The 27809-nt window shown below is 38.1% G+C and overlaps 1 protein-coding gene across 1 annotated transcript in view; it reads right to left on the bottom strand.

Moving 5' to 3' along the window:
• Positions 1–27809, bottom strand: part of tmtc2b (transmembrane O-mannosyltransferase targeting cadherins 2b) — a 135920-nt gene that overhangs the window by 69856 nt on the left and 38255 nt on the right. Inside the window, 1 exon segment of the mRNA XM_048168300.1 lies at positions 4994–5570. Coding sequence (XP_048024257.1) covers positions 4994–5570 — 577 coding nt within the window.

Here is a 27809-nt window from a genome sequence, read left to right as displayed (position 1 = left end):
TTTCATCTCTGGAATTATTGCCGCACTGCAGCCTGGCAGATGAGAGGTATTTGTCCTTGGGCTTGCGGATCGTAGACGCCTTGATGCGTGTGTGTTTACAAAGTAATTCTGGCTTCCCCTTCGACTCTACTTTATGTTAAGCTGTCATAAGTCAGAGTGACACGGTCTCTCCTCAAAGAAGAAAATCTGGAATTATTTGCCGCTGACAACATGCTAAGACTGTTGAACCAGATGACAGCAATGTGAAAACACAGCCGGGGCCTGATGCGGGAAGGATATTCGAAGCACATGGCTTCGCGGACGAGCGAATGCTCTCCTGGCACACTGCAGAGCATTTCTACTGTATGGCTTAATATAGTTAAAAAATGACACAGCTGGGCTAATAGAAGAGCTGATGATTGATGGGGAGATGGTCAAGAGCTGTCAGATATGAGAGATCATGCTCTTTTGTCACCTATAGGCCAGGCTTCCCGGGCTGATGTGATGTGCCATGCCATTAGAGGGCCTGTCTGCTGTAGTCTATGAATAAGCCAAAGGCAGACAGCATCACAGCTCTTTGAGATGTCACAAGCCATTGTGATGAAAAGCCATGCTGGTCCAAAATACACTTATGAACACAAATGATACAAACATGTACATCATTGTTAGAAATAAACTTTTTAAGGGCTTAATTTGCCTCTTTTTTTCAGTATGACCACATTTTTCTCAAACACAATATTACGTTAAAGGTGCCCTAGATTCAAAAAATGAATTTATATTGGCATAGTTAAATAACAAGAGTTCAGTACATGGAAATGACATACAGTGAGTCTCAAACTCCATTGTTTCCTCCTTCTTATATAAATCTCATTTGTTTAAAAGACCTCCGAAGAACAGGCGAATCTCAACATAACACCGACTGTTACGTAACAGTCGGGGTGTACACCCCCAATATTTGCATATGCCAGCCCATGTTCCCAACATTATGAAAGGGATTACACATCTGGATCTCTGCACAGCCGAATCATCAGACTAGGTAAGCAAGCAAGGACAATAGCGAAAAATGGCAGATGGAGCAATAATAACTGACATGATCCATGATAACATGATATTTTTAGTGATAATTGTAAATTGTCTTTCTAAATGTTTCGTTAGCATGTTGCTAATGTACTGTTAAATGTGGTTAAAGTTACCATCTAAGTCTGTATAATGCATAAACACAACTTCATTCTTTATAAATCTCGCCAACAGTGTAGCATTAGCCGTTAGCCACGGAGGACAGCCTCAAACTCATTCAGAATCAATGTAAACATCAAAATAAACACTGTACTTACGCGATTAGACATGCTGCATGACGAACACTCTGTAAAGATCCATTTTGAGGGTTATATTAGCTGTTTGAACTTTTTTTTATGTTGTTTAAGGCAAGCGCGAGCTCCGTGGGCGGGGAGCGTCAGCATTTAAAGGGCCACACACCCTGAATCGGCTCATTTATAATGATGCCCCAAAATAGGCAGTTAAAAAAATGAATTAAAAAAAATCTATGGGGTATTTTGAGCTGAAACTTCACAGACACATTCAGGGGACACCTTAGACTTATATTACATCTTTTAAAAAAAAAGTTCTAGGGCACCTTTAAATGCATTTGAACTGAATAAGCTAATTGAAATAAATTCTCTATCTAAACTGTTAGCCATAGGTCATGGAAGTTGATGGAAACATCCATTTAATATACAGACGCACAATTTTATAAGTGGATGAGAGGGGGTATGCAAAAGAATGTGAAATGCCTCAGGTGGTATGCCACTCTAAAAATTTTGGGAACCTGACTGCACTACGGAATAGGGGTATAATGATACCCTCATGTCACGATTCGATACTTATCACGATACTGAACTCACAATACAATATTATGGCAATACTCCAAAACATATGGTAAAAGGTACACTCCTAATTTATCTGTATCTGATTTACGAGCAGAAATCTGTAAGAAATGTTACAATCCATAGATAAAATAACTGCTGAAAGTGAGCTGTTATGTCAGATCACTCTTTCAAAAGGAAAAAATATCCCACCTTTAAAAGTCAAGTAAATTTACAGTACAAACCTTGTAAGTGAACTATGGAAAAAAAACCCAGAAACAAAATAATCGTTCATTAATCGTAATCAAGGTAAAATGTTCAATTAACCCTTAAATGCATACATTGGGTCTTTAGTGACCCGGGACGTCATTCACTACCCTCCTCCTCGTTCATTTTTTAAAGTTAGACATCAACCTTCTTGGTATTCCTCAATCAATTCATTATAAAGAATACAACAAAGAAAAAATCATAAAATTGTAAAAGAATGCCTATTAAAATTGTATAGGGTCACAATTCGCCTTTATTCCACAAGGTGGCAATGTCTGAAACACAATGCTGAAGTGACGACTCATTTAGACAGAAAACGAAATAATAAGAGAAACATGAAATGGTCTCATTGATTTACTGCAGAGCAAGTACTAAACGCAATCAAACATGACTGTAACTGTCACTGGATTGATCTGGTGAAGCTGTTAGCGATCGAAATATTGATTTTGAAAATGTTGAAAATTATATAGTTCTGAGAATATGTCTGAGATCGCGAATGGGCTCATATTCGTGACCTCAAACATAAAACTAGCCCATTATTTGCTGAATTTACTGGGAAATGAGCTCTGACGAGGACAGTGATGATGGCAATAAACATCTGCTCAAACGGAGCCCTTTCAAGCTCCAAAAGGTAACAAAATACGATTTATTTTATTCTTCTGTAATTGTTACTCTAATATCAGAGGAGTTTTGTATTATCACGACAGGTAGAGATCCTTCCCTGTTAGATATAGATCTGGGTCGATAAAGACCCGAATATGTAAGAATGACTGGCGAAACAGTCATGCATTTAAGGATTAATTGAGGTTTTGATTTTAGGCTATTAATCGTCCAGCCCTAGAAGATCAATTATTATTTTCATGTTATGGATGATAAACGATAAATGGCAGACATTTGAATTTCTATACTATTTTAGATATAAAAATAGTAGTAGATATAATAGATAAAAAAAAAAATATCACTAAAAATTACACGCAAAAGAATTTAGGTATGAAAAATGTATATTTATGTTGAGATCTGCTAAAGATTACATTTAACAGTGTTATTTAAAGGTGCTAAAGAGGATGTTTTGTTATATACATTTTTGCAATATTACTTGAAACTGTCTTTACTAACTGATAAAAGACTATTTATTAGGTGCACTGAAAGTAATAATATTAATATACATCATCTGTGCACGAGGTAGGGCCTTAAAAACATCAGCCAATTGGCCCTCTGGCTTGTCAATCACTGCCGTGACGTTCCTTGTGAGAGACGAGCGAGGCTGCGCGCTCCAGTAACTTTCCACACTCCACAGGCGCCGCATGCAATGTTTTTGTCAGGAGACAGGAGTAACAACTGCAGATTATGAGTTACCTGCGGTGAGTCCGACATAATGAATCCAAAAAACACAACACAGTGAATGCCGGTGGTAAACACTCATGTTCCAACACTCGTGCACGAGTTTTGGGAGGCGTTCTCTTGAAATGTGAAGGAGGGGGTTGTTCTTACGCATGCGCTCATTTCAAAAACTCAGTAACAGTCTTTGGATTCTCAGTCGACGAAAAAATCCTCTCTATCACCTTTAAGTAAGCGGTAAATGATGACAATGGTAATCTAAATGTAAAAAAAATATAGGAAATAAGCACGGACAATTAAATATATCCAAAATCAACCAACATATCAACTATCAACAGTTGCAAAAAAAAAATCTGTAATATCACCAATAATCAATGTGGTACTTATTGTGACCAAATATTTTAAATATCTGATGAATTTCCATCCTTTTTTTATTTCTGATAAACATGGATGCATGAATGAACATTTAGGGGAAAAAATCTACAGTCTGGCATGAGAGTTCAATGGGTCTCTAATTCCTAGTCACATTTGTGCACACGTCAATATAGTTTTGCACTGATTGGCTGGGGGTTACGAATGTCACTGCATTCTGACAGTTGACGGTAAATCCTTTTGACAAGCCAGGGTTGAGGAAAAGTCGACCTGATAGTCGGGTGCTTGAAGAACAGAGATCTGCACTAAGGAGCAGGGCACTGTTGTGTGCAATCCTTCTAATATCATCGATTTCCCTGTCCAGCTTTCTCTGCCATACCTCGTTACGCACACACTCTGACTTCTACTGTTTATGAGCGATCACTGCGCTAATTACCATTCTCATGTAAACACAATACATCCACATCATTAGACGTCATTAAAGGAGCATTCGTTACGATTTCACTCTGACCGTTAATAAAACAATTTCAGAACGTAAGCCAGGTCTTTCCGGCCTCACTTGAAAATTTTCCAATTATAAAGGGTTCATTAAAAACAGGAGTTTACAGGGGACTGACTTCACCCGTGTCGGGTTCAGATGAACGGTAGTTTGAGAAAGCAGAACGGGTCATTGAAATTTAAAGAGCTAGCTTTCAGCAAACTCCAAATCAGGGCAGTGAACATAGATTCAATAAGGTAACCGAAATTTGATGTGGTGCAGAAACGTTTTAGTGTAATTACAGATCGTCATGTGCTGCCAAGTGAAAACACAAACATCTCTGGCCAGATGCATGTATGTAAATACACCAAACAAACACCAATTTTCCTTTGATTGCCCTTGGCTCTTGCATTTTTCTAGTCCATTATGAAGAAGGAAAAAAAAAAAACACCGTACAGTTTGTTACGGTTCACTCGGTTGAACATACATGCCAAAATGTTTTCCAAATTTTATCCTGATGGAAAGCAAACACTACACATGAATGTTTATACAAATTATCCACCAGCACACACATGCACTATCCACAGTTCGCCGGGCCACTGCAAGAGTTTAGGAAATCAAATAGATGCATAAAAAAAAAAAAGAAAAAAGAAAAACACACAGCTGGTTTTCTAAATGGCAGATAAAGGCTGTTTACCTTCTGGAAGAGAGCAGGAACCTGCTGCAGCTTAAACCTGTGGAAGACAAACACATCATACATGGCAGCCACAGCCAGCACCGTCACGCCTTGTTCCTTCCAGAGCATGCTGAAGGAAGCACATGCCAAGGTGCCCAAGAACCACGTCCAGCTTCGCCCGTGGGCTCCGCTCGTCCTCGGGGTACAGTGGCATATGTAGCAGCGCAGGGCCAGAAGGAAGAAGAGGGCGGCTCCCACGTCGGCTCGGCCCACGATGCCCGCCACGGCCTCGGTATGGATGGGGTGAGCGGCAAAGAGAAGCCCAGCCAGCAGGCTCCAGCAACCCGACCCCAGCAGCAGGCTTGAGAGGCTAGAGAACAGGGCAGTCGTCGCGCAGTGTAGAACCACATTGACCAGGTGGTAACCCCAGGGATCTAAGGCACCCAGGGCATAGTTGAGTCGAAAGGAGAGCGTGCAGAGTGGGCGATAGGACTTATGGCTACCGCTGTGGGTGAGAAGTGTTCCCCAGAAGTCATCGTAGAAGATGTTGATCCAAGGCGTTTCAGGGAGAAGGTCCTGGTTGGTCTTGATAGCACGGCTGTGTGAGGAAAAAGAAAGAGTCGGTGATACAAATACAGTCAAAAGACATTAACAGAATTATTATCAAACCTGTCAATTAATTCGCTACAGCGCACTTAAGGACATTGGTTTGAAGAGTGAAGGTTGAGTTAGTCCTCATGCCACATCGCTTGTTCTGTTATTGTATGAGCTCCTTCACTTGCTAAAGGCCTTGAGTCCTAACACAGCAGTCTTCTTGACAAAAGATCACGAGCGGGAATGACTAAAACACACACATCACAGGCGTGAGACAATGTGTGAAAATAGAACTCTGCATGTAAGCCCTGCATGTAATCTTTCAAAAAGTCATTTGTCATATAGCAAACTGCTGCTTCTGTCTTTGTGTATAGATTTACTGCCAATTTTTATAATGAACAATAAAACCATAATCACATTTTTAAGAGTCAAAAAGAAAAAAACATTAAAAACTATTTTATAACAATTGATTTATGCAGTTTTATAGGGCTGCCCCCTGATAGTCAACGAGAAGAGGCTCAGTCGACCAAAATTGGTATTAGTCAGGTTAGTCGCAGAAAATAAAACCTCCACAGGAAGTGGCGAAATCACGCAGTCCGTGAGGGACAGATCAATAAATCCAAACATTCATCTATCATTCATAAATATGACTTATCACTTGAAACATTTAAGTAGTAGCAACTTTACATGTCCGCTCGCTCTAACATTAAAGGGTTAGTTCACCCAAAAATGAAAATTATGTCATTAATGACTCACCCTCATGTCGTTCCAAACCCGTAAGACCTCCGTTCATCTTCAGAACACAGTTTAAGATATTTTAGATTTAGTCCGAGAGCTTTCTGTCCCTCCATTGAAAATGTATGTACGGTATACTGTCCATGTCCAGAAAGGTAATAAAAACACCATCAAAGTAGTCCATGTGACATCAGTGGGTTAGTTAGAAGTTTTTGAAGCATCGAAAATACATTTTGGTCCAAAAACTTTCCTGTTTTACGGCGGTTGGCATCCAACTTATTGGTGCATTACCGCTCCCTTCTGCTCCGGACAGTGACGCTGATGACGTGTTATCTAGTGCGCCTGAGCTTCGTTTACAGTCTGAGGGAGACGCACGCTGTATTCAAGCTATTCTACATTGTTTGTATTTTGGTATTGCTATATTTTTTAAAATGGTGCGTAGGTGTGCATGTCGCGAATGTCCTAATCATGTCACTGTCCGGGGCAGAAGGGGGCGGTAATGCACCAATAAGCTGGATGCCAACCGCCGTAAAACAAGAAAGAAGCAAGCAGCAGTGTCACTGTGGAGTGAAGGCGGATATACAACAGACCCGGAAGAGAATACAATGCTGAATAAAGTCATAGTTTTTGTTAATTTTGGTACCAAAATGTATTTTAGATGCTTCAAAAACTTCTAACTAACCCAACTGATGTCACATGGACTACTTTGATGATGTTTTTATTACCTTTCTGGACATGGACAGTATACCGTACATACATTTTCAATGGAGGGACAGAAAGCTCTCGGACTAAATCTAAAATATCTTAAACTGTGTTCCGAAGATGAACGGAGGTCTTACGGGTTTGGAATGACATGAGGGTGAGTCATTAATGACATAATTTTCATTTTTGGGTGAACTAACCCTTTAACTTAGATAAACGTGTGCTATTATTTGAAATATATCCAACTGTTTGTGTGGAGAGCACGCTTACTGCATGAGGCACTTGCATTTATCTTAAAATACTCTGCCATTTTTGGCCATACAGATAAGAATATTCCAACATTCGAAACTGTAAATGGTTTGCTTTTATTTCTGTAAACTCACAATAACAACAAAACGTGTAAAACGTATAAAAGTGTTGTGATTTTGTAAAATAATGAAAGCAAACAGGAAGAGCTTTCTACCATCTCGATCTCAAGTGAACTTGAGTGCGTCACAAAAACTAACAAACTCAGCATATACTTGGCCTCACAGACATGAGAACTATATCTATGGAAGGCTTGAAATGTCTACTTTTAAATTAACCAACTCAAATCTAAAACAAATATTCAGCATTGTTGACCATCTCTGCAGTTGAAAACACACAAAACACTAGTTTATCAATAAATTATTAAAATGTTCACACAGTCTCAGTCTGTTCACGCCACATTCATAATCATTATGTTTGCCGGTACACTGTGATAAGCTTTATGCATGTGTATTGGCGACTAAAGGCTCATTATTATGATTTATATGGGTTATTAATATTTACGCGCAATTAGTCGACTAATCTCTTAAATGAACGACTACTGATATGATTTAACTGTTCGTGGGGATCATAAAGAACCCTAGAAACTGCAAATCAATGTGTGAGAATACCTTACATTGAGTTCTGACTTTCCTCAGTTTAGAAACTGAGGAACATGTACTGCACCCTTGACCAAAAATAAATAAATGATCAATAGATAAACAGGGACCTCCATTTAGCCATAAGCAAGCATGAAGTGGTACCAAATGTCTGTCAATCAAACAATCCGACTGTGCCAGAAAGAAACTCTAAGACAAAAAGAAACGAAAAAGCTTAGGGGAATGAAAAATGCAAGAAAAGAGTGACTGGAAGGAGAAATGTTCCATTTACTCCCTGGGAGAAGGCTTTGGGACTCTAAATATGTCTGAAGAAGGCCTCATAAAAGAGTAGAGTTTTGCAGGGAACAGGAGGAGGCAGGGCGGGATATGCTCTGGAGGCCATAGACGCATATTGTGCCCACGTTGTCTGCCTGCGTCGCACCGCCCAACAAGACTGAGAGAGCCCTCAAGGAAACAAACAACACAAACACGTGTAAACAAAGCAACTAGGCAGTTACGTTATTCCATATGCACTCATCCGTGCCAAAATCCATGTCATTCAAACCCTAGGCGGTGGTATCTTGCTGTGAAACAAACACCCTCTACCCCCTGTGATCGTGAATATACGGCTGCACACATGAAGATGGTGTTGAACTGTCGAGTGTAATTAGTCTCCTTAGAGAGCGCAAGCAATGACATAAGCTGTAATTAAAACATGCAACGGGAAATAAGTGTGATAACGGACCGTCTAAGCGACAGAATAATCAGTCTTCAGAGCAATGGCGCCAAGAACGTGTAATTAACACAGGATGGAGACAAAAGGTTTAATGGAAACATGTTTACAAGAGAAAGATATGACGCAAAAAGAGCAATGGATCCCTGGCTGTAGAGCCAAAGTCTTTTATCATTTGCTACTAGCTAGCACACTTGCACAGTTGCCAGCAGCAAACACCCGTCTACTCCTTGCCCATGAGAACAGATGGAAGTAAGAAAAGTGAGAAGATGTTATAAAAGACTAAACTGCCAAAAAGAAGTAGTTCAAGACATGTTTCAGCTTCTTTGAAGTCTTGGGGGAAATTTTTGACAAGACGCGCTTGAAATTGCGGCCATTACTTTGTAAGAGTCCACAAGAAAAACAGATGCATCGAGAACTACATTTCTCCATGAGATAAAGCTCTCCATCATCAGACACATTTAAAATCTCTGCCTTGACTTCGAATAATTCATTGTCTTGGCAGACTTTCCTGATCCCTCCCCCTTCCCCAAGGTATACCTTCTTTATTTTCTACAAACCATTCATCAAATTAGATCGTCATCCTTCCAAACAAAGGGGTACACGAGAGCCACTGTGGTTCAATTACACCTCTGAATCAATTGGAAGGAGTTGCCAATTTACTGGATACTTTGGCAAGCCAGAGAAAACAAACACCATGGCCTGAAGACTCGACACCAAGCAGCTCAGACAAGACAACAGACTCTGCCAGAGGCAGCAGGCAGGGGCTTCGGAGATCGGATTTCGCATTAAGTGTGAATCAGAAAGGAACACTTGGAGCTCTAGTGCTGGATTGGAACTGAAGATCAGGAACAGCGGAGGCTCTCGGATTGTATGACGAAGTACATGAATTCTTGAGCCACTGCCTGATTTGGCTTGACAGCACCCCGAGGAAGTCTGACTCCCTAGAATGATTCTAATTGGTGTTAGTGAGACAAATAACGTGAAAGTTAATCTCTGGCATGGGTTGATACTTCTTGCCTGTAGAGGATGTAGACAGGGATAGGAGTTCAGTAGAAGCTTTTTTATATGCAGGAGCACATTCTTACTCTAGACAACTCTCAGGGGACCAGTGGTATCACGCGATCCCGAAACTGGCCACTTTGCTTCATCTAGAGTCCAATCAGCATGCCGGGGATACTGTGACCACATCTGTCAAAGCATGTTTGCTTATCACTCTATCCTTGCCGTGACTGGTACGTTGTTACGTTTTAGATGACCGCAGCTTTAATGAGAAGTGAAATCCAAAATAAGTCCTGTGTAATCTAGAACCCAGTTCCCTCAGACTGGGAGCAAGATTTAGCTCTGCGGCCATGAGAGGAACTTAAATGCTGCAGTGTCGATAGCAGGCTGTGACCTCAATGTTTTCGGACAAGTACAGCTTTGCTAGATCCAAAACAAAGGCTGATAATTCGAGCCAAAAGCAAAACAAACCATACAAAGTGTCTGGTCTCTGGAATCAAAAGCAAGAAGTGACTAACTACAGTGCAATTATATTCCGTGGATTGTCGGACGGATACTTCGTCTCGACGCATGATTTGCTTAGAGCACATGGTAAATTCTTTCTGCCAAAGTGCATGAATGTCAACAAGTGTTCTTATAACACAAGTACATCCAGGGTCTATACTTTTTAACTTAAAGCTCCCTAAACAACTTCTCTGAAAGTCAAAAAATGGTTTTAGATATTCTTCTGAAAGTTTTAGACAATGCACAATTGTTTTCTATTTGTGCCAGCAAGTGAAAAGTGGGGGGGAAAGACACAGGCAGTAGGGAGATGTGTTTTTCGGTCTGCCAAGTATGTGTCATCACCCGGCTTCAGTGTCTGAAAGGGCCGCAGTCATATTTTGAGTGTGCCTACAGAGAGGCTGTCCGGTCTGTCCACTCTGCTCTCCTGCCTGGGCTTTTGTCTAAGGTTTCTTCCCATGAGAATGCCTGCAGGTCAATAACAGAATACCTTCCCCTTATGTGGTGCTTATGCGAGAAGAGCTCTCAGGGACAGCAGCCTTGTTCCTTTGTGTAGTTTCATGAAGAAAAGCTGTATAGGCTATAAAGAGAGGAAAATCAATTAATTTGTCAGAATAAAGGACTGAACTGTTGAGGAAACACCTTCCATGCCGGGTAACTCAAAAAGTACAAATGTCTTTCATTCTTTAACCCTCTCTTTCTTTCAGTCTCTCTTTCATGTAGGGCTGGGCGATATGACTTAAAAAAAAAATCTCCGATTTTTTCACACCAAACCCGATTTTCGATTTTAATCGATTTTTTTTTTCTATTTAAAAACAAACAACAACCGACAAAGAAATTGCTCAAAACAAATGTACTCTTTATTTTGTTCAGATTTTCGCTTATGCAGTTTATGATGACCACAAACATTACTTGTCCATCCTTCTGAGATTGTCCCCATTGTAAAACCGATCGTTTAAAAATATAGTAAATTCATCATTTGATAGAAAACACTTATTTAAAAATAAAAAAGACAATATTACCACTTTAACCAGCAGGTGGCGGCAAAGTACCTCTAATCGTTTTTCACTTTGTTTTTGACTAAATGTTAAACATTATAAAGTAACTAGGTTTACAAATATATTTTGTCAATGTGAAGTATGAAATACTTACAAAACTTAAGAAAAACAATAACTTTTATGGTGAATTAATTAAACAGGAAGTGATACCGCACTTTTACCTTGTAATCACAGCAGCTGTCAGTCAATGCAGCGCAAGATCAATGATTTCAGCACTCTTATAAAAACACATTTTATTAAATGAATCTAACTAAAGTGTACAATAAATATTTAATTTTTGAAGCTTTTTTTTTCACATAAAAGTGTGAAAACTGATGGTCGAATTGAATTTAGCCGAGGAGGAATACTGAGGTACGTCCTTATTTATTTATTTTGTATGCGTGTTATGTTTGAATAACTAAATTGATGCTATGCCTATTTAAGTGACTATAATCTGATTATAAACTAAGTATTACACTACTGATGCTCAACACACCAGCAAATGACATCTCACCGGAAGTTTTCGAGCTGGCTTATATTAATGCGGAAGTTCTAAAGAACGCTCCGTGCATATAGTCCATTCCAAACAACGGATGAAACGGTGCCTTTCTTTGGAAGGAGCTCTGCGCTGTTACCTGCCATGTTGTCTGTGTGCGGCTGACTGTAAGGTAAGCGGGGGGAGGGCGAGCCCACTCTGAACTACGGAAGCCTAAGGGGAGAGCCGGTGGTGGAAGTTAAAGAGAAAACCGATTTTCATTAAAAACAAATCGCCCTTAACGTCAAATTCGAGTTAATCGATAAAATCGATTTATCGCCCAGCCCTACTTTCATGCATTCTTTCTTTTGGTCAATCTTTCATTATAATAAAATTATCATTTTCTTTGGTCAGTCTTACTTTCTTTATGTCAATCTTTCTTAAGATCAACCTGAAATAACGCCATCACAGCTTCCGAGAAACTGGGGACATAAAATCTATTTGCATAAATAATTTATACATGGCAGATTATGGAGGTGAAAAGATATTTCACCAGGCTAATCTTATAAACGCTGGCATTACAAATTAATTCATATGCCTGGAAAGAAAAATAAACTATTGACATTTCAAAGTCACAAAATGCATTTACGTGCTAAAAAATGTCGAGGAATGAGTGAGGTACAAAGTGCTCTCTTGAGATATTAACTAATAGATTTGACACTTTGAACTTCGTTGTTAAACAACACAAAATCGATACCATGGTAAACTAAGTCAATTTATTTCAATATGTCAGTCTGGCAAGTTAGTCAAAATGTCAGCTGGTGTATTATTGAATTAGGGTCAGACAGAGTGGGTTCAACAAATAGTGAAGCAGACATACACTGAAAGGGTCGGGGGCTCTGCAGACAGAACAAACCATCTCGGGTCACCATGAAATCAACATGGTCATGGCTGGACATTGTTGATCTAAATGCCACAATAGCCACATTATCTGGTTTACAACCATGCCAGAGCAAAAAGAGAATGGGTGTGGACTTTTCCCTCTTGTGAAAAAAAAAAAAAAAAAAAAAAAAAAAAAAATCACCCGTCAAATAAAAAAAAAAAAAAAATATATTATACATTTCAAGCATTATTCATTTTATGACACTTTCAAAAGGTACTGTAGCTTTGAACCATTTTCAAAAAAATAATATGCACACATCAGCACCCACTTTAACTTTTTCATGGGCATGAATGAATCAATTGTCCACTAATGGCAAATCAATGAAAGCGCCATTTCCATTTAGGCCTTATTGACAACAACAAAAAAAAAAAAAAAAAAAAAGAGGGGAAAAAAGCACACTCAGCACATGGTTCTGTGAACCTCTCACTAAATTAGCATGGCGAAAAAGCGACCACCATATTTCATTATATCATGCCACCCCTCTTGAGAAAAACAGCTTTAAAAGACTCACTATTACAATAGAGGAATATTATGCTGCAATTGAACTCTTGTAATTAGATAACAGCAAATTATTATATTATATTATATTATATAAACAACTAATTAGATATGCACTAAATGGATTCTTATATTTACACTAGTATTAATAAGAACTAGGGCTGTCAAACGATTAATCGCGATTAATCGCATACAAAATAAAAGTTTGAGTTTGCCTAATAAATGTGGGTGTACTATGTGTAATTACTATGTTTATATAAATACAAACACGTTCATGTATATATTTGAGAAATATTTACAAGAATATTTATTTATTTATATTTTTATATAATTTATATTATATTATATTTATTATATAAACAACTAATTAGATATGCATTTCCTGAAAGAAAAATATCAGTGCATGCAAGACAACAAAAAGAACACGGTTCAAGTCAAAATTAAACTTGTGTTTCAGTTGAAAAACAAATGTGTAATTGTAGAATAACGTACAAAAATACAAAATACTGCAGAAAATAAAGAAGAAAAAGGAGAAGAGCCATTCCTTTCTCCACTTCCTGTGTGCAGAATATCTGCTGTAAATAGCACACAACTATATACAAAGTATGAGCAGCTTTGGTAAAAAGCGATCAGAGAAAATAAGTTACACCCTACACATCTGCTCTATAACACTTTCATGGATGGTAACAGACTTTCCAGAAGGACTTTCAGTGGAACATCTGTAGGAAGATGCTCTATTAAACCCAAAAGAAATGTCTGGACACAAGGGGGGAAAAAAGAAGAGCATTTTAGGGGTCAGCGCTTATCACAAGGCGGCATGAAAGCCAATTTAAGAACACGCCTGTATTTTAAAGTCTTGTAAATCCGAGGGCATACGATAGGACCAACTGTGCAGTTTTAATTTTTGAACTGCTAAAGGGCCAAAAGTCACATAATGTATCTTTAAAAGAAATAGGAAAAGGCTAAACTGCTCAAAATGTGACTTGTGCCCTACATGGCAAACCACTAAATGGATTCTTATATTTACACTAGTATTAATAAGAACTAGGGCTGTCAAACGATTAATCGCGATTAATCGCATACAAAAAAAAGTTTGAGTTTGCCTAATAAATGTGGGTGTACTGTGTGTAATTACTATGTTTATATAAATACAAACACGTTCATGTATATATTTGAGAAATATTTACAAGAATATTTATTTATTTATATTTTTATATAATTTATATTATATATAACTAAAAATATTTTGTACATAAATAACATATTTCTCTTAAATATATACATTAATTTGTGTGTATTTCTATATACATATTAATTACACACAGTACTCACACATATATTAGGCAAACCCAAACTTTTATTTTGTATGCGATTAATCGCGATTAGTCATTTGACAGCCCTAACAAAAGCCAAAATAGACCAAAAAAAAAAAAAAAAAAAGTATTTGAGCCAGAGTTTAAGCAATATCATGCAAGATCTTGCACGAACCATTGTTCACAGAGGTGTGCAAGCTTTGTACTGTATCAGGTAAAAACTTTGGAGCTTAGTTCATTTCCTGTGGATCATAAAGCGGCAAGTGCAGTCCTCCCGGTCAGCACTTCAGACTGCAAACTAAGCCACCTGTTTGGCATCAGTGTTGACACAAGATACATCTTGCATAAAGGTTACAAATGTGCTGAACAGAGATTTTCGGAATAGTCATCAAATAGATTGTTAAAACAAATGTACTGTTGAACTACATGAGAGACTCGCACACATGCTGCCGACCTGCAGTTGAAATCTTTTAATTTCAGGGTTTATTGCATACGGCACCTGGTCCTTAAACCTTAGAAAATACAAAAAAAAAAAACTCCTATGCCACTCTTTAATAATGGATCACCCTCAACCTGTGTTATCAAAAATTCTTTGAAAATGTAATTCGCCAAGCTACTCATCATTCCTTATAGTTAAACTCCAGTAAAGCCATTCATTTGAAAATGTAGGTAGGTAGCTAAACAGTAAACTACACTTAAGCCACTAAATGGGTCAATATTTTTTCAATTCACATTATTTACAGGGCTATCAATCCTTTAAACTAGTATAATTGAGATTTGATTATGATCTATACTTGTCAAACTGCATCAAAATACAGTGAAATTTCTGTAATAATAATAATAAATGAAATATTCAAAAATGCATAAAAATAAAAATATATCAAACAAAATAACAAAAAAATATTGCTACTGCAATGTTTTGAAAACAGATGAGCTACTGTAGACTGCTACTACATATTTTAGTTACTCCCCAACAATGATAACCAGTTTTTCAAATCCCTCAGGATAAGCTTTGTCAAATACTACTTAGCTGCAACAATGGATACAAAATGTCATCCATCCAATATCAATTAGCCTAATCTGCCAAATGTGTCATGCTCTATGAATCCCCTGGTAAATGAAAGAGCCTTTGTTTTATCCAGAGTTTGACCCAGGTCTGAATACTCATCCCACTCTCTGGCCACGGTACACAGGCCTCTCAACAGGAGGCTGTTTGTCACGGCTCGAGTCCCTCTGGCCGGAGTGCAATAAATTAGCTGGACTTTGTTCCTGCATGTTTGTGGAGCTTCTTTGTCTTCCCATGGAGCGAGAGAGTGGGCGGCCTGCTCGTTGTGTTTGACTGCAAGGCCCATCCCGACCACCGATGGGATGGGTTTATCATTCGTGCGGCTCTCGTTGACCCACAGGAGCACGTGGGAAGGAAAATGAGGAGAATGACATTGGATGGATGAGAACCAGCTGAAAGAATGCAGAGAGGAACATGTGCTACAGGGATGGGAATGTATACCCGAGGAGATCCACACACAAAAACTCTTCAGATGGGAGCGAATATATTGCGACCACTGAGCAGGCTTTTATTTTCCCTTTTCTTCCTAAGAATTTTTTCCCCCTTTCATTTCTGGACTGGTGTGTGCCAGCAACATTCTCTGTTGTTGCCTTGTCAGCGGGGTATCTTGGCTTTCTATGTGCAATAGTCTGGCAAATGTCTGAAATTTTCAAAAAGAACATCTGCATTGTAGACAATAATCATCAGAAATACTTTGAGAAAGGAATAAAATGAATTGCCATTTGCATTTTGACTTGGCTTTGCTTCTTCCACTGGAGCGCACAGACTCCTGGTCTACGGACACGTGGCGGATGTTCTGCAGTTGTGGGTTGGAGTGCCTGCTTGTATGTGATGCAGTCCTGTTTTATGAGGCATACCAGCAAACGAGCTGTGCCAGGCCATGGCACGCTATTGGTTAGCCAAGACTCACTACAGTTAAGAGCACAGCACAACGACCGTGAATGCCAGCAACTCAACCGACCAAATCTGAGCATCTTCAGTAAAATATTGGCAGCCAAAACCACTTTGCCACCCACACACAGCTCCCAATGGCTTCAGACCATAATACTTTTTTTTTGCCTGCTGCATATGGCTATTCCAGGTCTACTACTCTATCGTGACCCCAAAAACCTTTGTTCATCATATGTCTGATCTGCTGGAAGGGATACTGATTACCTCGGCCTTTTGGAGGACAACAGGTAATCTATCACCTAGAGGCCATGATCGCAAATCAATCTAGGAGGCGGCTGACTACAGCTCAAAGACCTCTAGGGTGATCTGTGATGTGCATGATTTATACTTTCATTTTTTTCCCTCAAGAATGAATGGTATTTCAGAGGTTTTTTTTTTTTTTTTTTTTGGAAAATCAGTAGTCCATGAATGAAAGAAAAGTTACCAAAAAAAAAAAAAAAAAAAAAAAAACACTTATGCTGCAAGTTTAATTTGGTGCAACAGTTCCTGACAATGTTTGTTTGTTTGTTGACAACGTTAGAAGTTAATTTTAATGCATGCAATCAAATTAAAACTAAAATAAAGGATACTTAATACCTTACAAGTTGCCGTTTTTCTCCAGACGAACCATTTAAAATGATCAGTCTATCTTAAAACAGTCTAAAATGGGACGAATTCAATGGTAAAAATAATTCATAAACATTTTAAAATTGGCCAAACACATGCAAATACATGATAAACTTTTTGTCAGTTCTTTCAACTGTCCCGATGCCATCGTGCCTTCCTGTCGAGCCCTATATTGTACTGTAAATTTCTTGGTGCTTTTCTATGCATGGTTTACAAATGTGAAATTTATCCAATTTATCCCTTTTTTCCCCATTCTCACAGACTTTGACATTTTTAAACGTTTTATAAAACATGCAGCAATTGTACGTTAATAAAGATAGGGTAGGAAATGCTTTTTATAAACACTTTTTGTTATACTGGTTAAAAATCTCTTCATGTCCTGAAAGCAATCAATGATAGAAGTGGTCTAAATATATAAAAATATGTACATATATCTTCTGTGGAAGTCTCAGGGCCAAAAAATGTTCGTCCAATCATTCCATTTGGCCCGAATGCAATAATAGGATGTCTTACATGCCAGTCAACCTATGTATTTGCATCCGTCCGCACACCCTGCTCGCGCAGACATCACACGTCATCAGCGCGTTCTGTGAGGCTATGCAGAGTTGTACATGGTCACTGAGCGCTGTAAACAAACAGCAGCCGCCTTTAACAGCTCCTCCTGGAACCAAAGCAACAAGCTTTTGCTGCGTCCAACACCAAAAGTATCATAAATAAGAGACGGCATCCTATGAAGTTCGTACTTGGAGCTGTTCTCATTCTCTGAGAATTATGCATTTCTACGGCAACACCATCAACGCCAAAATGAATCTGCAGCAGTCAGGTGGTACATAGTCTCAGCCTCAGACGTAACGCCCACGAGGACCTCTGACTGATCATCTGATGCATATGGCACACTTAACTGGAAACACGTTAGGATTTTCAAAGTCGTCATCTGGTTGGTTGATTTCTACAGGATGTCCGGGAGACCTGTGTGTCGCTAACAGTCTGTCTGGAAACAAATGCCGTCACGCCAAACCCCATCGTGGAAGAAAGCCGTCGTATTTAAAAAAAAAAAACTATTTCGTCAACGAAATTAACACTGCCAAATTCATGAATAATCTTCTTAATTACAATGCATCCCAACAACTATCTCAATTCCACTGTCCTGCAACCATACAACAATTCCCTTTGTTAATGAGCTCAGTGGAGCACAAAGCACACTTCCATGCATGATTCCACATGTTCCACATTAATTATAGACAATCACAGAGGATTGTTCATGGTGGCGCACAGTGTGATCTCATTAGACACAATCACACTGTTATCACAGATGCCACTTGTTCAATTGCACAAGTTATTAGCTGCACATCAGGGGGCTTGCTCATAATTGAAGGTACATATGTTGACTGTCCTGTGTGTGTGTCCTGTAAATGAAATCACAGATGACCCCCCACAGCACATACATGATGAGACCTTGACTTTGACCCCACCCCCTTCCTGCAACGGACGGAACGCATTATCCTCTCTGTATGTCCATTAATGCATTCTGTGCAAAACATAAGACATAACAGCTATGTTCCAAAACTTAGTGAGCTGCCTTGCTACCTACATAGGCATTATCTTAACAGTCATGCAACCTTAAAAGTGAGGGATCTACAATGCTCTACATAAGCAAAAACAAATAGGCTCGACGAATTCAATAGAATTTTATGATAGCATGCTGCTAAACTAACATAGTGATACTTTATACGTGATACCATTATATTACCACAAATATTGGGTAATATAATCCTTTTTTATCTATATATATATATATATATATATATATATATATATATATATATATATATATATATATATATATATATATATATATATATATATATATATATATATATATATATATATATTCTATTTATCTATATATATATATATATATATATATATATTATATATATATATATATATATATTTTTTTTTATATTTTACATATTTAAAAATAGAATTTATCATTTAAAGGTGATTCTCATTTAAAGAATTTATCACAAAGGCTGAAATATAATTTAATGATGTTAATGACATTGATTTAATGATGTAATTAACTTTTTTAAATATTTCCCAGTTTTATTATATAATAATAATGATAATAATGTCTTTCAATAATACTAATACTAATACTAATACACTATTAAATATTAAATCTTATAGAAGCAGGAAATATTCAAAAAGTTAAATATATCACCATTAAATTATTTTCTCACACAAGAGCGAAAAGCAAGAATCCCTGATGAAGCATCCGGAAAACTAATCCAAATCACTTCATTCAACGCAGACTGGCCTTTGACTTTTTAAACAAACTAAGAATTTTCTTAAATTAGTGGCTGGAAGGAAAATGAGGGGTGGAAAAGTTTGCAATAAAATGAAATACAACAAAATCTTTCCCCTTAAGGCGTGACATTAATTCGAAAGTTACCAAAATATATTTAGCGGTGCTATTGCGTGAGACGAAAGCGTCTGGTGATCCCGTAAACATTCTTAAAAGGAACCCAACCAGCCACTTAACTGTTTTTAAATGCTTTGTCTTCCACATGGTGTCAATTTGCATTTTTGTAAAGGAGCTCATTTACGCATTTTAGACTTTATAGTCACAAAATCACAGAAACCACACCACCATCCTGGTAAGCAATTCTGTTTTACAGCCTTTTGATTTCGCAATTGACTTTTCAATCATCGTTGGACTGCAAAGGAAAGACATCAGTTCAAGTCCAAGCATCACTAAACTTCAAGCTTGAGTTACCAATTACCACCCAAGACTTATTAATTCTAAATCATTTAAAAAATAGCTAGCAGATTTCACAGCTTGGGATGCTTTCAAAAATATTTGGTTCATCATATGGTTTCAATGAATCAGAACCCCAGAGATCTTCAGTGCACGTCTGAAGCCGACCACGCCGAGGGAAAACCCATCAGAAAAAAGCTAAAATTTCATGTACCCTGCCCTCCTCCTCACTGCCTGAGACAGAGAAACAGAGGAATACTCAGAGTACAATCCATCAGTCAATACCATTCTGAGCCAAAACTCCACCGTCTTCTGGAATCAAATCCAAACAGACAGGCTATAGCAAATACCTCACCTTGAATGAGGCCAGTGGCACACCACGCACTCGTCATTATAACTGCATTATACTGTCGTTAATGTGGAAAAAGACCTAATACACAATACATTACTGACCCACAAGGAGCTAAAACACACGCCACAGCTATGGCTAAAATGTGCATGATTGACTTTGCTAAAATTATGATGACAGAAACCATTTGTTTAAAATAAAACTGAGGTATTGGGGAAGTCAGCACTTCAGATGAGGCCTTCTTGACAAATCGCTTACTACATTCCTCCAGATGACAGGACGTACGAGCATGAACCTAAAGCTGAAAGTGCGTTCCAGAGGTGTTTTCATTTCCTCTGCAAAGAGGCACAAACATTCGTCAGGAGGAGGCCATTTCCCCATTGTCAAATGTGCGTCTTTGAAGTCTTCAAACAAAATGTATTTCCTGATTAGCAACAGCCTTGTGCATGAGAAGAGGTTTTCTGTGCTGCTTATGCGTGAGATTATTTTGAAAAAGTTCATAAAAGAGGTCTTTCATAAACATCCTAATCAGTGACTGTTTACACGCACAGATTGTCATCAATCCAAATTAAAGTGACAGTGTCAATTCTGTACTACCAGCAGCACCAAATGGAATCGTAAAAACATGAAATATGTTTCCCCAAACACTACCTCCGTCTGCAATTTTTCACGCAAACAGTTAGTCACGCCCCCAAACTCAAGCCAATTATTGCGCCGGAAGGGACTCTCAACCAAAGCAAAGTTTTGAAATCATCACAGCCATCTGTTTATACTTTTGAGGGAAATCAACCTGAAAATGGATTACTTTCATAACTCCAGAAAACTTTCAATACATCCGTTAATATTTCTGTTGATGCAGGCCAGCAAACAAGTAATAAAACTTTTGCACTAATAAAAACTGCATGTTTACTAGACAATGCATAAATTCAAGTCAGTTGTTGTTAAGTTTGCACAAAATTTATAAAAACGTGACTTGTGTGAACTTTACAGATGCGGAAAATAGCAACTAGGTCCACAGTCGTTAAAGACATTACTACAGACCCCAACGATGCGAGACAAGAGAAGGAATTTGCCAACACGTCAAACGGCTCTTTGTTTTAACCAGAAAATGACCTTCACATGTATGAGGAATTATGATTGAAACACAAGTCAGGAAAAAAATATGAAACTAAGTGGTGTATATTATGTTGCAGAACAGCAGATGTGATTATGGCAACCATCTGAAGAAGGTCGGGCTCCTTTCATTACACATAAACACTGAAAATATAGCTCCGGGACTGACCTACACTTGATGCATCATTATGCACTTCTGTAGTCAATTGACATTGGGAATTGAGAAAATGTTCTCCCTGTCCTACAAAAGCTCTCCCGCTGCTGAATCTTCAGAGCCACAGCTAAAGAAAATCGTTTTTTAGCAAGTTTTGGATGCGAGTTTGCTGTCTGCGATACAATAAAAAAAATAATAAATGGCAAAATAATGCCAAGAAGCATGATTCTATGGAGTACACTTACATACAAAATGTCTTATGAGTCGCTCTTTTTAATGAATTCAAAAGATTCAATGTAATATTATTAGATAATTCTTTCAATGAATAGTTCAAAACGATGAGTTACCAATTTCAGTAAAACATTTTTTTTTCTACAGAAGCAAAATAGGACATTATAACTTTATACTCATTTCAACATTTCAACAATCCACTTAGAAATTCAGATAAAAAAATGTATAACTAAAAAAAATTTAAATTTTAAATTACAGTTATGTATTTGGCATACGCTTTCAACCAAAGCACCTTGCATTGAATTCAGTGTATAAATTTGATGAGTTTATGCATTCTCTGGGAATTACACTATGACCTTGCCATTGCTGTTTAAGCAATAGAAATGCTTGAGCTCCAATGGTTGTACATAATATATAAGAATGCTACGCGTCAAGGCTTTACAAAGAGAAAGATAAAATTTCAGACTGCAGACAACTCTCAGACATGAGACGAAACCTTGAGCGTCAATGTCTAAAATTAAAATGCCTACTTTTCACTGCTCAATCAGGGCAAACGAAAACCAACAAAAGGGAACTAACATTCATGGCATGTCTGAGATGCTTGCTAGTGGTCTATTGTTGGATTGTAGATGGAGAGCAGAAAGATTAGGGGAGGGGGTTGAGGGAGGGTCCTCCCAACGTTAAGGACAAAGAACCAGGCTCAGCTCTGCCCAATACACCAACCCTATGAATGGATGACACAAAGAAACAACTGAGGCTCTCAACTGGCGGCGGAGAGTGAGAACAAGGGAGAGGCGGAGAAGGAGAGGTGCTCCTCTGCCCACACTTGAAGGCACGGCAATAGAGGAACAGTGCGAGCTTCGATCATGTGTGGTCCATTACTCAACCAATAACAGCTTGACTATTCCCCATGCCTACGAGACAACGGAAGCTCCCTCGGTGGGTAAATAGGGCATATAACTAAGAAAAGCCCTGAGAAACAATAGTTAAGCCCATTCATCGTCACTGAGGAGGCTATTGAATGCGTCGCAATATGCAGGCACTTCAAAATACCTCAGGGGAGAGGAAAGCGGTTCCAGGTGGCAACATGGAGAATGGAGAGAGAAAACGGGAATAGACTATCATAGGGCTAGCAAAACTAATCATTTTTACTAGTTGACTAGAGTCTACCAGTAAACCAGTCAGAGTTTGCCTTATGTAAATGACACATGAAATATAGTGAGAAGGTAGAGACAGATAACATTCGCCAAAATGCATTACTTGGTGAATTAAATTTTCTGTGGGGTGTGGCTAATTCACATTCATCAATTAAATGGGAGCCAATTCTTCAATTATGACTTTTGTACAACCCTGGTGAACCCTCCAAACAAAACTCAAACCATCACAGATTACCATACAAATATAGAAGAGCAACTAAACAGATCCATTTGACTAGCCAGAACAAGTACTGAAAATCTGAAATGTGTTCCTTTCTGTTGGAAGTAATGGCAAATATAATGTTTTCTTTTTTTATGTAAGAGAAATCGAAACAAATCTAAATTTTAAGAAATGCCTGTCAGAAAGCACTGCTCAAACACGTTAAGCTTCTAGTGTTACACCGTTTGAGGTCAGAGGACCTTTGTGGCTGCTCAACAGTTACTTCTGCCAAAACTTTCCTGCATTAAATAATATTATTTGGGGCTTAAAGAGGTTCAAAAGGTGCGAACTCAAGTCAGTTCTCATTTGAATCAGTTTCTGATGAATGCAGCTGACATTTTGTTAAAAGGGGTGGTTGATTACGATTTCACTTTTTTAACTTTTGTTAGTGTGTAATGTTGCTGTTATAAACAACCTCTACAAAGTTAGGACTCTCAAAGTTCAATGTGAAGGGAAATATTTTCTTTTAAAGAATTCTCTGTTTAAGCAAAGTCCCTTTAAGACAAGTCATTTCACTCGGCGGCCATCTTTGAAACGTCTCTCGGGCATCCTGGGCATCATGCAATCTGTTTGAATGGGGAAACATCAAATTCTCCAAAACTGTTCACCAACCTTATGATTAAATTTCATATTTGAAATCACCAATGAAATCGAACAACAACCGGCTCATAAATTTAGTTTCTAAACGCTCGAATCATGACAAAAAAAAATTATTTTTTATTTTATTTTTCAGGCTGGATCAAGCTAATGCGCATGCGCAGACCTAAATGAGCGTCTCTTCGGAGGCACGCATCTGACTGTTTCTATAGAAACTGGTGATTCTAACGGCCGCTGAAGTGACGCGATGACTTTACCAGTCGGCGATTGGCTCTTATTTAGAAGGAGGGACTTATTCCACCATATTGCGTGTTACACTTTCTCCCATTCAAAACAATACAAGTGACGCGTCTTGTGTTATTCTATAGTCTTTGGTTTAAGGACTACAACAAATGGCTGGTAGGGACTACAACAAGCTTCTTCCTGGGTTAGTGACATCGCTGTTGCGTGTTCTCGGGGGCAGGGTTTATGTAAATTTTAGGGTTAGTGATGTCACTAACCATAAAATTTACATAAACCCTGCCCCCAAGAACACACAACAAAGGGGGCAAGGCCATGTTGGGCTGCTTTAGAGAAGAGGAAGATTTGTTGTAGTAGAGTGTTGTTACAATGCCGTCATTTTACGCCACACTGCTTCACAAAAAGATGGTCAATTCAACGCTGGATTTGCACAAAAGATTAACATGATGCCACATGCTAGTCAATGAGTTGAATCGACTCCACAGCAACTACATAAATAAATCCACTAGTCTCTCCATCAGTGTCCGACTCCGGTTTGAACAATGTAAGGCTGAACACCGTTACTGACAATTGTCATTTTGGCTGCGTGAGATTCTCCAGCTTTGTTGTTGTTGAGCAACCGAAGCGTGAGCTGTTAAAGCTCCGCCCTCTTCTGGAAAGCAGCTGGGAGCAGCAGCTCATTTGCATTTAAAGGGACACACACAAAAACAGCGTGTTTTATCTCACACCCAAATAGAGGCAAATTTGACAAGCTATAATAAATGATCTGTAAGGGTATTTTGAGCTGAAACCTCACAGACACCTTCTGGAGAAACCAGAGACTTATATTAAAGCAAAATAAAACAGATTTGGTCTGAATTGGCTCAGACCAAACATCTTCAAACACGTTCTTAACAGCTGCATCAGTGTACGTCAGGCTGTCGCTGCTTTTCCCATCCTGGCCATGCGCAGAATAAGGTCACAAGGCACAACCCAGGAAAGCTCCTCTTGAAGAATTAGGGTCAAAGTGTTAGTGCGTGTGCATGTCAGCGGCAGAGGATGAAGTGTCATGCAGGAAGGAAGGTGTGAAGGATGGTGACTAAACTAGCTCTGAGATAACAGCCTTGCACTTCCTCTTGAACGCCGTTCGCAGTCAACTATACGTGCAACAGGCAGTACTGTGAACATAAACAGACGTACACAGATGTCATCAGCCCGTTACCACCGCTGACAGAAGACCATGTGTCTGGGGTGTTTACTAGCATGGAGACCAGCTTGAGGGCATTTGTTCTGAATGTGGGAAATACAAGCAGCCCATCCCATTCTGCAATAAAATGGTGGTGAAAATATAGAAGCAGTAGTGTTTATTTGTCAACGGATTGTATATTATTCACTTTTAAACCAATATATATATATATATATATATATATATATATATATATATATATATATATATATATATATATATAGATATATATATATAGATATAGATATAGATATAGATATAGATATATATATATAGTATTAATATTAGTATCATCATAGCAGGTGCAAATTGAAAATTGATAGTCCATTGCTTACAAAACAAGTACATCTCAAGGCGAGCTAGTCAAATTTCTCGTTAAATGCCATTACACTAATTAAACAAGTACAAAACATGTACATCTCAAGGCGAACAAGCTGAGGCATATAGTAGAACAATTAGTGCTGGACAAATTATGAACCAAAATGTAAAACTTGGGGTGAGGAGTCTGTTCTAAACCCCTATAATCATAAATATAGCACTAATAATACTAGCCTTGACAAACACCACTAACAAAAAAAATTACAAAAACAAAAGAAACTAAAGAAACTGAAAGGGAATTATGAACTTAACCAGATTTATCACTCCAGGGATACAAATGTTCAGCACGAAGACAATTAGTGTTGACAGCCACATCTAACCACTGCACAATCTATTGCTTAAGCTGTCTAAACATTAGATTATCTTATCTGAGAGCTCAGGCAAAGAAACGTTCGAGCTGAGCCAAGCTACAGTGAAACATCATGAAACATTACCTCTTCTTATTAGAGAGCTTAAAGCGCTTGGATAAGAAAGGCTTATTTAATCTTCCCAGCACTTTATAACTTCAGCAGGAATTTTGTTTAGTAAAGAATTCAGATAACCTGCAGAAGCAATGCTCTGATCAGGAATTCATAAACATCTTGGTACAAGGAGGATTGTGATTGGGGGAACATCATTCCACAACACGGTCTGTGAAAAGTTATCTGTATAGGTTGATAAATGCATTCTGTGCAAGTCAAGTAAAAATGCAAGATAATATATTTATGTACCGAGACCTCATGGGAGAAAAGGTCATGTTATTCAAAAGGTATAATCTCCAGTTAATAAAATTACTGGGATGAAAATAAATCAAGTGGTTCACAAAAAACAACAGAAGATGTAGAAAAACAATATATATCAAATATGAACTTTTTTATTAAGTGAAATATTAAAAACATACCATTCATGAAACACTGAAGAAAAAAAAAAAAAAAAACACTGGAAAATATATACTATACACCTCTGTCTATTATCGCTTAAAAGGCTGTATCGCCCAGCTTGAGAGCATACTAACGCTAGTACGTAGTTAACAAAATGTTCCTAAATGATCTTTAATTCAGGCTAATTGTTCATCGTGGATTCTAATTGCTTAGCAACTGAGAAAGAGGTGTGTTTCTGGGTCAAGCTGCTGAGATTGATGCCTGCTTTTGGGGGGTTGAGTGGGCTTGGCCAACTAGACAAGAAAAAACCCTACTGGCACATTTTGCCCATCCCCCCTCTAGGTTAACCCTCTTTTTTTAAAAACACAGGAGAGCAAGAACAACAAATGACACAGTGACCTAGAAAGCACCACCAGAAACAATTCAAAGGCTCTCAGCGATAAAAGGCTTTCCAGGGTGCCACATGAACGGGCCTTTTAAAGAAGCACTACATGGGTGAAGTGACATCATAGGCTCGTAATTATTTTATGAGAAGGAGAGACAGACAAAGAAGCAAGCTAGTCAAATTTCTCGTTAAATGCCATTACAATAATTAAACTAAACCATTCTCCCCCCCAAAAAATAAAATAAAATAAAAATAAAAAGCATAGTATGACAGGAATTTTAGGGTATGTTTACATAATGTACTAAAAACAGAATTTTTTACTGTTTTTTTTTTTCCACGTACAGACGACAACACTGTCAAAACAATCCTCGTTCACACAGATCCGTAAAAACAACTAAAAACACTGTATTACGCATGACAGGCCAGTAGTTGGCGATGTCACTTTGTAAAGTAACAGCACCTACAAACTGAACACGTAATACGCATTCACATGACATCGCCGTTTGCACAAATTTGCGTTTTTTTTGTTTTGTTTTTTTACTTACATGGGAACGATAATGGTATTGTTTTTATAAATTTGCACTTTAAAACCCATTTTCAAAAGCTTGCATTTTCAGGCCCCCAAAAAGCTGTTGTCATGTAAATGAACAGACAAAAATCATTAAAAGTTTTCCATATTCAGTTGAAAACGCTGTCATGTAAACGGCCCCTTAAAGGGCTAGTTCTTCCAAAAAGCCGCAGTTCAGACGTAAACATGGAAGTGCTGCACTGCTTTCACTGCGTCAACTGTGTACGAGACTGACAGGGTAGAAAAGAAATTGTTGAATAAAGTCGTTATTTTTGTTTTATGTTTTTCGCACAAAAAGTATTCTCATCACTTCATAACATTAAAGGGATAGTTCACCCAAAAATGAAAATTTGATGTTTATCTGCTTACCCCCAGAGCATCCAAGATGTAGGTGTCTTTGTTTCTTCAGTAGAACACAAATGATGATTTTTAACTGCAACCGCTGCCGTCTGTCAGTGGTATAATGCAGGTCAGCGGGAACTTGGACTATAAGAGTAAATAAAACACGACAGACAAATTC

This window comes from Megalobrama amblycephala, linkage group LG19, assembly GCF_018812025.1.
Source record: "Megalobrama amblycephala isolate DHTTF-2021 linkage group LG19, ASM1881202v1, whole genome shotgun sequence".
NCBI classification, from domain to species: domain Eukaryota; kingdom Metazoa; phylum Chordata; class Actinopteri; order Cypriniformes; family Xenocyprididae; genus Megalobrama; species Megalobrama amblycephala.
This window is presented reverse-complemented; position numbering and strand designations above follow the sequence as displayed.